The sequence below is a fragment of the Myripristis murdjan genome, chromosome 23, assembly GCF_902150065.1.
Source record: "Myripristis murdjan chromosome 23, fMyrMur1.1, whole genome shotgun sequence".
Classification (NCBI taxonomy): Eukaryota; Metazoa; Chordata; class Actinopteri; order Holocentriformes; family Holocentridae; genus Myripristis; species Myripristis murdjan.
In genome coordinates this window covers 26,720,303-26,732,751 of record NC_044002.1, presented here as the reverse complement: position 1 = coordinate 26,732,751, position 12,449 = coordinate 26,720,303, and the positions used below count along the sequence as shown (strand labels likewise).

Sequence of the window (12,449 nt, the reverse complement as noted above, 5' to 3'; positions counted from 1 at the left end):
TCCTGCCAACAAACAAACAAACAAACAAATAAACAAACAAACAAACAAACAAAGAGTCAGACTGACCCCCTGTCTAGTGAAATAATGGTGGCTGTAATCTCTCATGTCAGGTGTTGTGAGAACAGGTGGGCGGGCAGGGGAACAGGCAGGCAGCTGATTGGCTGGGAGAGGACATGTGACCAGGTAACAGGAGGGCGGGGCTAACCAGAGAAGTGCCGGACACGCCAGGATTGTGACAGAAACAGGCAAATGTTCAATTTCTAAACAGCATATCAAATTGATTTGTTGTAAAAAATAAATAAATAAATAAATAAATAAATAAAAATAATTAGATCACAGTTTCAGGCGAGTTAAATGAAACACACACACACACACACACACACACACACTGCAGTCACTTGTGTGATGCAGTGCTGATCAGTTGCATGGATGAATTAATATGCGACAATTTTCTGAGGTTTTTCCTTTACAAAGGTTTTATTTATGACCTTTGGCCCTTTTCAAATGTAATATAATAACTTTACATTGTAACAGCAATCATGCTCTGTTCTTCTTTGTGAGTTTATTTATTGAAATCTATCTTTTTTTTTTAAATTTTTTTAGCTGTGTCAGTTTTACACCAGCAGATGGATAATATTCTGTTTGAATCTCACCCCTGACAAATCCCCCCAAGACAAAACAGACTAAATCTCACACTGAAACAAATAAAAATCAAATCTCTCCATTTAAAAAACAAACAAACAAACAAGCAAACCCACTTAAAAAAAAAAACAAAAAAACAAACTCAACTGAAACTGAAAACAAAAAGTCAGAAAAACGAATGAAAGATGCAAAACTATAATAACCTCAGGAGACTGTTTTCTGTAATTTTGCATGGAGGTTCATAGAGAAAAAAAAGTTGAGTGTTTGAGTGATGATGATGATGATGATGAGGGTGTTTCAGTGTTTTGGGAAAATCCGGTTTTGGATTATTCATCCTGGCTTTTAGATTCAGGGATTAAAAAAAAGAGCTCAGGTAAAGAGAGGCAGCCTTTTCACAACCTTTCTTTCTCTCCATCTGTCTGTTTGGTCGACCACCGTCACTCTGTCCCGTGAATACTGCCATCTGTCAGCGCTTTGTGTGTGTGTGTGTGTGTGTGTGTGTGCACCACTTGATGCATGCTTAAGCAGTGCTGTGTGAAAGGGCCTGTAAGTCTCTATTCTGCGTCTGACTGACAGCAGCAGAGGAATGCATTCAGCTCCGGTTTGCTCTGTGCGCTGACGGGACCGGGGGGTTTTCAGGTGACGTAACCCCGCCCCCTCTCCCACCCCCTCCCCCCCTTCTGACGGCCATGGTGGAGGTCTTTAGCCATGTTAGGACCTCAGCGTCACCGAGCCGCACCTGGTTAGTTTCTGCTTGGTTCCTGACGGGGATCTGCTGTCGCTTCATCGCGGATCCATCAGAGTGATTTTTAGTTTAGTTTCCTCTCAGTTTTCAGCATCATTCTGTGTTTATCGTATCAGCACCACCTTCCGACTTGTAATCAGCAAAATCAGCAAAAAGGAGAAGGTGCGACCAAACTGAGCTGTGTTTTTCTGATAACTCCAACTGAGAGGTAAAAAACATGGACGTATCTGGAAAACAGCGACTGCCAAACGTAAATAAATCCAATTTAATAAATCCAATAAACTAAAACAAAACGTAAAGTATTTTGTCAACCTCTTACTTAGATCCATTTTAGTGGGGAGCGGGGGGGCCTCAGCAGGAGGTCAAAGGTCAGCAGTAGAAGCCAGACAGAGGTGATAAACATCGTCTGAAAGCTGGAACCTGAAGATGAATCTGAGATGCAGCTCAGCTCCGTGTGTCAAGATATTCTGGTCATTAATCTGGAATAAGCATCGTGTTCTGATAAGGCACCTGTTTGTGTTATTTATTGAGAGTATAAGGGTTACAGCATTATGATGGATAGACATGATGGATATGTGTCATAAGTTGTTGCAGCAATTTTGATGCTGATACCATTTGTTACCCAGATTTGGTGCATTATTGAAACTATTTTTGACCGCTGGGGAATTAATAAACATGGTCAGAAATCCTCCAGAACCCCACATCAGACCCTGAGGAACACCACAGAAAAACTTTGATTTGGTGTCAAAACTTTTGACACTTGCAGATTCTCTGTAAGAACTGTGTTTTCCCCGTAAGTGGATGTTGAGTGTTGTGTTGTGTAAATGTGTCAGAAACTGGCCCTCACTGTCAGTCTGTGTGGAGAAGCAGAGCTCCTCTGAACAGCCTCGCTCTCTAGTTTGTGTGTGTAAAGTTTGATGAGGCTGTGATTCTCCTAGAGGTCACTAGAGGTCATTTTCTCCAGCCACGTCCAGTTGGACAAAAGTCTGTGCCTGCAGTGAAATGGCTGCTATGGGGGCCAACATCATCACACAGGAATCAAATGTGGCTCATTGAATCCACAAGAGTCTCAGCTTTCCAGTCAAAGCCAACTGATGCAGCTCCAAGACTGTTTAGGCCCCAGTCTGCACACACACACCATTTTACAACAGGCCACAAGAACACATGTGGACTGCAGGCTTTGGGGCCCAAACTGCATGGGATTAGCAGAAGGTGGGTGTGTCTGCAAAGGGGAGAGAACACACCTGTGACAGAGCCACACCTGGAGAGTGGGGTGGGGGGTTAGGTCACAGTTTTTAGCAGAATAATTTTAATGAGGTTTAAATTACTGGGGAGAAATTGACCCCAATAAAAAATGAAGGTAACAGAGGAGTTGGAGTTTTTCTCCCTTTGAAAATTAAAGAATCAAAGCGACACTGAGGCTGATATGAAGGATATGAACATGTTGATGCTGCAGCAGTGAAAGGAGCAGCGTTATCGTACCAATAAAGGTCCCTGATTTGAATTTGGAATGGGCAGAGAGAGAGAGAGAGAGAGAAAGAGAGAGAGAGAGAGAGAGAGACAGAGAGAGAGAGAGAGAGAGAGAGAAAGAGGCATGCATGAAGAAGTGGGAGAAAGGAGGAGGACGACAGAGGAATGAAAGGAAAGACGAATACATTAGCCTTGTCTGCTTTTTTTCCCCTTTTTGGTAATGAGGTAGATGAAACTCTGTGTGTGTGTGTGTGTGTGTGTGTGTGTGTGTGTGTGTGCGGTGGTTTCTCCGTCTCCTCGGGCTGAACTGATGGATATCAGATGATTATTCAAATGGTGGCGGCCCGGAGAGAGACGAGCTCTGCAGGAGAGAGAGAGAGAGAGAGAGAGAGAGAGAGAGAGAGAGAGAGAGAGAGAGAGCTGTGTGGCTGGGAGGCCTCCCTCTATTATCTCCTTTCTCTCGCTCTTTCACTCCGTCTCTCTTTCTTTCTTTATTTCTTTCTTTCTGTCTTTCTGTCGGGGCGGTTCAGCGGGGGGCCCCCCGGGGTGAGCGAGGTGGGGGTCACGGGACAGGGTGTGTGTGTGTGTGTGTGTGTGTGTGTGTGTGTATGGGGCGGGGTTCCCTCATCTGTCCCGTCAGTTTCTGCAGACATCAGAGGCGGGACGACAGATCTGTACCCGGCGTTACCTGGCGCCGCGCTCCTCACCACGACCCACAATGCCGAGCGGGCCGGCGGCAAAAACAGCCTTCCTGTTGCCGTGGTGATTTTGTTAAACAGGAGGCTCGGACGTTACAAGAGCAGATTTGATATGAGGACATGAAACGCAGCCCGAAAAAACTCAGCTAATGTGAAGTTCAGTGTGTGTGTGTGTGTGTGAGTGTGTGTGTGTGTGTGTGTGTGTGTGTGTGTGTGTGTGTGTGTGAGGTGAGCATAAAGGCTCAGGAAGCCATTAGAGATTGTTTTTTTTAAAAAGAGTTTTTAGGTTACTGATAGATGGCTGACAGCTCTGAGTAAGTGTGTTTGTCAATGTGTGTGAGTGTGTGTGTGTGTGTGTGTGTGTGTGTGTGTGTGTGTGTGTGTGTGTGTGATGGACCGTGTCGTCCAAAAGGAGCACTTGACGACAGCTGAACTCAACTCAACCATGACGAGGCTAAGTGGTCTCTCTCTCTCTCTTCTGTCTCTCTTCTCTCTCTCTCTCTCTCTCACACACACACACACACACACACACACACACACACACACACACATACACACACACACACACACACACAGACTCTGCAGTCCAAACATCCTGGGCAGGTAAATGGACTACCTGTCTTCCTCGGAGGTCGTGGGAGAGGTCAGACAGACAAAACACAGAGAGCACAAGTTCCTCCTCTGCTCCTCATCGCTGTGAGGTCACACACGCGTCAGCCAATCAGAGAAGTCTCTGACTGCAGTGTTCCCCGTCCAAAAGACAAAGACGAAGACCAACCAAAACACTTTACGTAAAGCGTTAAAACCTGAGTCCCTGGTGTTCACGGTGATAAAACATGAGGACGTGAATGAAGAACCTCAGAGAACCTGACAAGCTGCTGAGGTTCCACGGCCTCCTGCCTGAGGAACCTCCGACACGACGCCGGGGAGACGATCCACAGGGACACGGGCTCACCTGTCGACCTGTCAGGAGGCTCCGCCCTCCCCTCCCACAGAGCAACATGTGACTGAATCAATGCTGAAACGTGTTCAGGCAGAAATATTGAATCCACATTGAAGCCCGACACTGAAATTCTGCAGAAAGTGGATTTTCAGCCACAGCTGAGACTGAATCAGTGCTGCTTCAACCTTCATCTACATGGGATTCTACAGAAAAATTTAATTGATTATACATTGAACTTAATAAATATGGACGCCCCCCCAGGACTGTTTACAATACAGACATTGATTCAGTGTCGGCCATTCAATCATTAAATTCAACCATAACACAATGTTGATTCAACAAGATCTTTTCAACCTGTCATCTTCTCAGTGGGTGATCCACCACTGATCTGTAACCCAAACCAAGAGTCAACCAAAAGTCAAACAAAAATCAACATGTTTGACCATAAATTGATTGATTGATTCAACAGCTTCTGCCATCTGGGCTGTCAGCGAGCTCTGAGCTCTGAGCTCTGAGCTGCACGTGAAGATGCCCGGCGAGCTCGACCGAGGAAATGGTAAAAACAGACTTCAAAACTCACTCAAACCCCACTGACGGCGTTCCTCAGGACAAAAAATATTTAATATGATCCCTAGAATCTGTGCGATGTTCTATTCATTTATTGATTCATTCATTTTCATTTGTTTTGTTTGTTTGTTTGCGTGTTTGTTTTCATCTTAAAGCTGAAAAAAGAGGAAAAAATCTGAAAGTATGAACACACAGCGTGATATGACCGTGTGTGTGTGTGTGTGTGTGTCGGTGAGGTAATGTGACATCATGGTGTGCACCAGCAGGGACAATCAGGCCCAGCAGTCACTTCATTGTCAAATAACCAAAACCATCATCTTCATCATCTTCATCTTCTTCATCTTCATCTTCATCTTCATCTTCATCGTAGCTCGAGGTTTCCTCTGAAAAGAAAAAAAAAACAATCAAAACAGGAGATAAAGACACTGTGTTGTGTTTCTCTGCTATTCAGTAACGTCTTATATCTGAGCAGTGGATCCAATCAAAACATAGATAACACACACACACGCACATGCACACACACACACACACACACACACACACACACTGCGGTAGCTAATCAGTGACTGCTGTGTTGTTGAACCAGTCAACCATCAGCCGTCTCTCTCTCTCTCTCTCTCTCTCTCTCTCTCTCTCTCTCTCTCTCTCTCTCTCTCTCTCTCCGCTTCGCCGTCAGCCCTGTGATCACACAAAACTCCCACAATGCTTTGAGGCCGAGTGTAAACGCACTCGCCCGCCAGCAGCGGCAGCTCGACGTGTGTGTGTGTGTGTGTGTGTGTGTGTGTTGAGTGTGAGCATGTGGACAGTTAATGATTCCTGCATACAGTTTATTCTCCCCACATTGAGCCCATTGTTTTAGTTTGGTAGGTTTACCTGAGAACAACAACCATGATAAAAAAAAAAAAAAAAAAAAAAAGGCTGAAAGCACCAAAAAAGAAAAAAAAAAAAAGAAAGCAACTTCCCTCTGAACCCTAAAACTGATTACATGGTCAGGAAATCAAGTTAAAGGTGCAGGGACAGGATGAGGCGCTCGGGTACAACAGGGAGACCTGCAGGACAACAAAGACACAAGAGACAGTTTTTGGGCCAATTTTGTAAAAACAGGGCTCATGAAGTTCATTAATGCACAGACGCAACTAAAATAGTGACACAACACATGGAATGAAAAGACAGGAAGCAGAAGGAGAGGAAAGAAAAGTACAGTAAAAAGTAAAATAACGCACGTTCTGCAGTAGTCTCTGTAAACAGGAGCTACAGGGGAGGTGAGAGGTTTTCAGGACGTCCCGCTCGCCTTCATAAGAACTTTTAGGACAAAATCGGGGGCGTTTCTCGATACCAAGTTCTCCAGGTTTGGACTTGTGAACCTTTGAAGTTGGGACTTGTTGAGGTCGACTCGGGAGGACAGACTTGGAGGACGGACGGTCGTTCTGCAGCAACTTGATGACTTCTCCATCTCATCTGTGTGGGCCAGATCTCCTGTAGTGTTTATAATAAAAAAGAAAAATGATAATGTTTTTATAAATAAATTCCATTTAATTTAGTGTAGTAATTTAATTTAAATAACTTACAGCCCACAGCTCAGAGAGGTACTATTTGATTTCCCTGATTTGATTTGATTGATTATATATTATAATAATGACAACAACTCTGCCAACCGATGCATCCTCGCTAAAAGGGGCGGAGCAAGAACAAATCCAGGAATTTGGACCGAACTTGGTCGGATGGGAACTTTGAACTGAAGCAGGACTGATGACGTTTCACAAGAACACAAGAACACAAGAACGCCCACTGAGAAACGCCCGGTGTCTCGCAGGGCGTACCGTTCTTTGAGGTTCTTTGAGGTTCTTTTGATGTTTTTTTTTTTTCTGACTCCTCCCCCCGTCTGTGATTGGTCCTGATGTCACATGACTGCCTGTGTTTTGCGTGCGGTGCCAGTGGGAGCAGCACGTCGCTTTTAGGACGCTCGTGCACACGGTCGTATTAAACATGAAAACGATCAAAGGAATCGAGAGGGAAGCCACTGTAAAGTCCAACAAAAAAAAAAAAATCTTTTGTTGGATCCTTGAAGGGTAAAATCCCCCTTTTCCTGTCGTCCCCAGACTGAGACCAGATGTTGGACACCGTTTCCACCTCTGTGCGTCCACTGGTTCAGTTCCTGTGGGTAGCATTTCCTGTTAGCTTAGCATAAACACTTGAAGTCTATGGGAGTCGTTAGCCTGGCTCTGTCAAAATAAACCTTACAGCGACTCTGAGGCTGATTTACACAGCGGATCACGTGGGTTCCAAATACAAGTTTGGGGATTTTTTTTTTTTTTTTTTTTTTTTTTTACATGAGACTGGTTTGAGGAGAAGTCAGATGGTGGCGCTGTAACACATTTCTCCCTCCGTCTGTCGCAATAAAAACTAAAAACTACTAAAAAACCTAAAAACTTGCCCTGTTTCTCTGCTTCAGTTAAAATCCACCCTGCAGACGACAGAGAGCTCCTCAGTGTGTGTGTGTGTGTGTATGTGTGTGTGTGTGTGTGTGTGTGTGTGTGTGAGGACCCTCTGAGTTAAGATATGCGACCACATGTAGAGAACATTATAAACCCCTTACCCTGGGTAATGAGCAACACACTCACACACACACACACACACACACACACAGACTACATGTAAACACATACACACAGGTTCTAGTATTGTGTGTGTGTGTGTGTGTGTGTGTGTGTGTGTGTGTGTGCAGCAGTAAAAGCTAATCACCCGTAACGCTGTTAGTCTAGGGCAAGTAAAGGCCCATTCTGCTCAAATAAGTCTAAACAAACCATTCTGTGTGTGTGTGTGTGTGTGTGTGCAAGTGAGAGAGAGAGAGAGCGCGGGAAAGAGAGAGCGAGAGAGAGGTTTTATGGATGTTGGGCAGCAATACGGTTTTAGCTTTACAACAACATCAACAGGTAGTTCAGTCACACACACACACACACACACACACACACACCCACATATACTGTCAGAACAATTTTAGATTTACAACAGTGTGAACAGAAGAGACTGTTGTCCTTTGTATTCTCCTGCAGGAGTGCACACACACACACACACACACACACACACACACACACACCTCAGTCCACCAGTGCTGGCCAGGCTTTATGAAGTGTTGAGAAAGTTCCTCCCCTTCAACAGTCAATACATTCAACTCAACCAGTGCAGACACACCCTCACTGTGTGTGTGTGTGTGTGTGTGTGTGTGTGTGTGTGTGCGCTGAGACAGGCTGTCTCCACTTCCATTCAGACGAGTTCTGAGTAAAAAGACATCACAGATAGTTATCGGAGAGAGGGAGAGAAAGGGAGAGAGAGCAGAATAGAGCGGGAGAGATAAGACGGGAAGAAATAAACAAAGAGAGAAGGACGTCATTGTTGCACACACACACACACACACACACACACACACACACAGTAAGAGTGAGTCACTTCACTTCTTTAGCATGCTGTCACACTGAAGCTCTCTCTCTCTCTCTCTCTCTCTCTCTCTCTTCCTCGTCACTTTCTCCACAATCAAATCAGACTTGCAAAACAGAAAACAGACAAACGATAATTAATCAATAATTAATCAATAATCTGTGGGAGTTGCTCCATGGCCATGCTCTTAGTGTTGTGTTGCATCACGTCTCGTCCACACGCACGGCGATGTGACGTCGTCAGTTTGGACAAACCGGTTTAAACTAAAGGCTTGATTGATTGATTGATTGATTGATTGACTGATGGATTTATTGATTGATTGATTGATTTACTTATTGTTGTGCTCGGTTGTTCACTCGCTGGCATCGTGTCCTGTGTGTGTGCAGTGTGAGTGTTGCATTATTGTTGTGTTGCATTATTATTGTTGCAATAGTTTTCCATCAGTGTTACATTATTGTTGCAGTATTGTTGTTTTGTTGTTGTTGTTTTGTTGTTGTTGTGTTGCATTATTGGTGTCACATTACTGCTACATTATTGTTTTACTGTTTAAACATGATCATAAATGCTGCTGATGTCCGAGCAGCTGCTTATTAAACAATATTGCCGTCGAGGTTGTGTTGTTTTTCTGTCTATCAGCTGGGATGTGATTCATTATTCAGCTCAACAGCAGGACCTCGAGTGTGATATCGCTTTCACACAACAGTTTGACAAACACCTTTCATCAGGTGAGGGTAATAACATAATTTACTTCTTTAATCAATCAGGACAAATAGTCCCGTCAGAAGTAAAGACACTGAGCTGAACGTGAGCAGGTTCCTGGTGGTCAGCTCGCTCGTCTGTCTGCTCGTGGTGCCTCGTTTCCCTGAAAACTGTCTGGAAAGTAGAGTTCTCAAATTCTGCCCGAGCCCGAACCCGACCCTACCCGAAAATGTCGGGTAGGGTCGGGCCTAAAATGTATGTGAATTGGTCGGGTAGGGTAGGGCTTCGGGTTCTGGTTCTGTGGTGAAGCTGCCTTTCGCCAACTATTATGTCCGTTCTCTCACTGCTACTAGAATCTGAGCCACCGGCGCTGCTAAATAATGGCGAATTTGGCGATCTTTTTTTTTTCCCCCTCTCCTTTCTTTTTTTTTTTTCAGGCTTTTTCGGGCTGTCGGGCCTAAAGTTCGGCTAATCAGTGGGGTAGGGTAGGGCCTCGGGCTGGCCCAGTATGGCCCGGGTAGGGTAGGGTCTTAATTTTCAGGCCCGATGAGAACTCTACTGGAAAGCAGTGCCTCTGTAACCAACAGACGTCGGCCTCTGGTTTCCTCGTTTCTGTCCTCCCACACCTCATCTTCCCACCACCAACCACCATTTAACTCCCGTTATTTTTATTTTATTTTTTTTAGAAACGTTTGCGGTGTTGCAGTTTGCAGTTTCTGACACTGTGGGTCTCAGTTATTAACACAATGAACTGTCATTACTGAACATTAGTAAAGTGCAGTGCCTCCGATAGTAAAATGAGTGTTGCTGTACTGTTTATCAGCAGTCGTGGAATAACATGGCACTTTAAGAGCCGTGTCCTGGAAAGGGGAATTCAAGGGATTTAACAAATTCGTGTACAATGTGGAATTTTTCGAATGAGTCATTTTACAGAGACATAGAAGAATTATTGTTATATTTTGAAATTGTTTGACACTGAGAAACAGCATGAACAAAGCGGGGGGTGGGGGGGTGGGCGGTAGCAGTGTGGGGTCATTGAAGTTCTGGAAAGTCCTGGAAAAGTCCTGGAACATCAGAGGCTCGGCTCTCCCTCCTCCTGCTCTTTATTTTCTTTCCGGTAACTTCCACTCCTCTCTTGTATCTCACCGAGGTGTGTGTTGACTCATTCTTTCCACCGGCACTTTGAAGAAGATGTGAAGTTTTGTGTGTGTGTGTGTGTGTGAGAGAGAGAGAGAGAGAGAGAGTGAGACCATCGCCTAGAGGAGTTCTCAGTGGATGCTTTGTCAAAGTGAATGTTTTATGTGTGTGTGTGTGTTTGTGTGTGTGTGTGTGTGTGTGTGTGTATGTGTGTGTGTGTGTGTAACGCAGTGCCTGACCTTACATGTTTGTGTAATGAGAGTATGTGTGTGTGTGTGTTTGTTTTTAATGGCTCAGATTTTTCCAGACTCACGCAGAACGGCGCTCGCTGCTCTCCTTCAGATTAGTTTTGAAAATCTGATCTTATCGTCAAAAAACGTCACATTTTCCTCCAGAAAACTCAAAAACTCAAACTCAAGGTGGCACTGACCAACTGGCCGTGCTGAATGGCTGAGAGGGGCGTGTCCCATGGCAACGATATCACCTAAAGTGGGCGGGGCTTAACCCGGGGATGTAAACTTCCACGACCCTGGTGGAGTTCTGCTCTGCTCTGCCTTCTCGATATGATGAAGTCTAATTATGCTCCATGAAACACCTTGTAAACCTCTCTCTCTCTCTCTCTCTCTCTCTCTCTCTCTCTCTCTCTCTCTCTCTCTCTCTCTCTCCAGTGATCTCAGTATGAATAACTTGACTCAGCTGCCCAGTGGAGCTCTGTCCAACCTGCACTTCCTGGAGGAGCTGTGAGTGACACACACACACACACACACACACGGGCCCTGTCCTGAAGGCCACCGTAAAGCCCTGCGGTCCTCTGGTGACATCAGCGGCGTGTGGACCCGTGGTGCTCTGGTCCTGAGGGGGCGTGGCTTTAAAAGCCTGTCCAGTGACTCTTCATCACTTCCAATACGTTGTCGATGGCGACAAAGAAACCAGATTATTATGGGTAACCCAGATTGGTGAGGAATGTGGCTGTCAGTGTTTTCTACCTGATTTAACAGGTGAGTGCTGTGGCCAGGTGTCACAGGTAGTGAGGTTTGGCTGGGCTTTCTTCAGCTGCTGGACGGACTCTTGGCGTTTTGAAACCAATAACAATGACACTGACTAAATGAAGCACCAGCAGTGTGCATCACATGAAGTGTGTTTTGTTCTGTGGTTTAATCAAACAGCAGAGCTACACTGCTCTATGGAGTCCCGTTGACTCGTCCCGTTGACTCGTCCCGTTGACTCGTCCCGTTGACTCCAGTCCCGTTGACTCCAGTCCCGTTGACTTGTCCCGTTGACTGAAGTCCCATTGACTCGTTCCGTTGACTTCAGTCCCGTTGACTCCAGTCCCGTTGACTCCAGTCCCGTTGACTCCAGTCCCGTTGACTTGTCCCGTTGACTGAAGTCCCATTGACTCGTTCCGTTGACTTCAGTCCCGTTGACTCCAGTCCCGTTGACTCCAGTCCCGTTGACTCCAGTCCCGTTGACTTCAGTCCCGTTGACTCGTCCTGTTCACTCGTCCCGTTGACTTCAGTCCCGTTGACTCCAGTCCCGTTGACTCCAGTCCCGTTGACTCGTCCTGTTCACTCGTCCCGTTGACTTCAGTCCCGTTGACTCCAGTCCCGTTGACTTCAGTCCCGTTGACACCAGTCCCGTTGACTCGTCCCGTTGACTCCAGTCCCGTTGACTCCAGTCCCGTTGACTCGTCCCGTTGACTTCAGTCCCATTGACTCGTTCCGTTGACTTCAGTCCCGTTGACTCATCCCGTTGACTTCAGTCCCGTTAACTTCAGTCCCGTTGACTTCAGTCCCGTTGACTCGTCCCGTTGACTTCAGTCCCGTTGACTCGTCCCGTTGACTCATCCCGTTGACTTGTCCCGTTGACTTCAGTCCCGTTGACTCGTCCCGTTGACTTCAGTCCTGTTGACTCCAGTCCCATTGACTTGTCCCATTGACTCGTCCATTTGACTTCAGTCCTGTTGACTCGTCCCGTTGACTCGTCCCATTGACTTCAGTCCCAATGACTTCAGTCCCGTTGACTCGTCCCGTTGACTTCAGTCCCGTTGACTTCAGTCCCGTTGACTCATCCCGTTGACTCGTCCCGTTGACTTCAGTCCCGTTGACTCCAGTCC

At 45.8% G+C, this 12,449-nt stretch overlaps 1 protein-coding gene across 1 annotated transcript in view; it reads left to right on the top strand.

Annotated features, from left to right (window-relative positions):
• Positions 1 to 12,449, top strand: part of LOC115355640 (leucine-rich repeat-containing G-protein coupled receptor 5-like) — a gene marked incomplete at its 3' end in the record, with an annotated part of 44,215 nt that overhangs the window by 3,889 nt on the left and 27,877 nt on the right. The window contains exon 2 of the mRNA XM_030046497.1: positions 11,005 to 11,076. Within this exon, the coding sequence (XP_029902357.1) occupies positions 11,005 to 11,076 (72 nt within the window). The remainder of the gene's footprint in view (positions 1 to 11,004; positions 11,077 to 12,449) is intronic.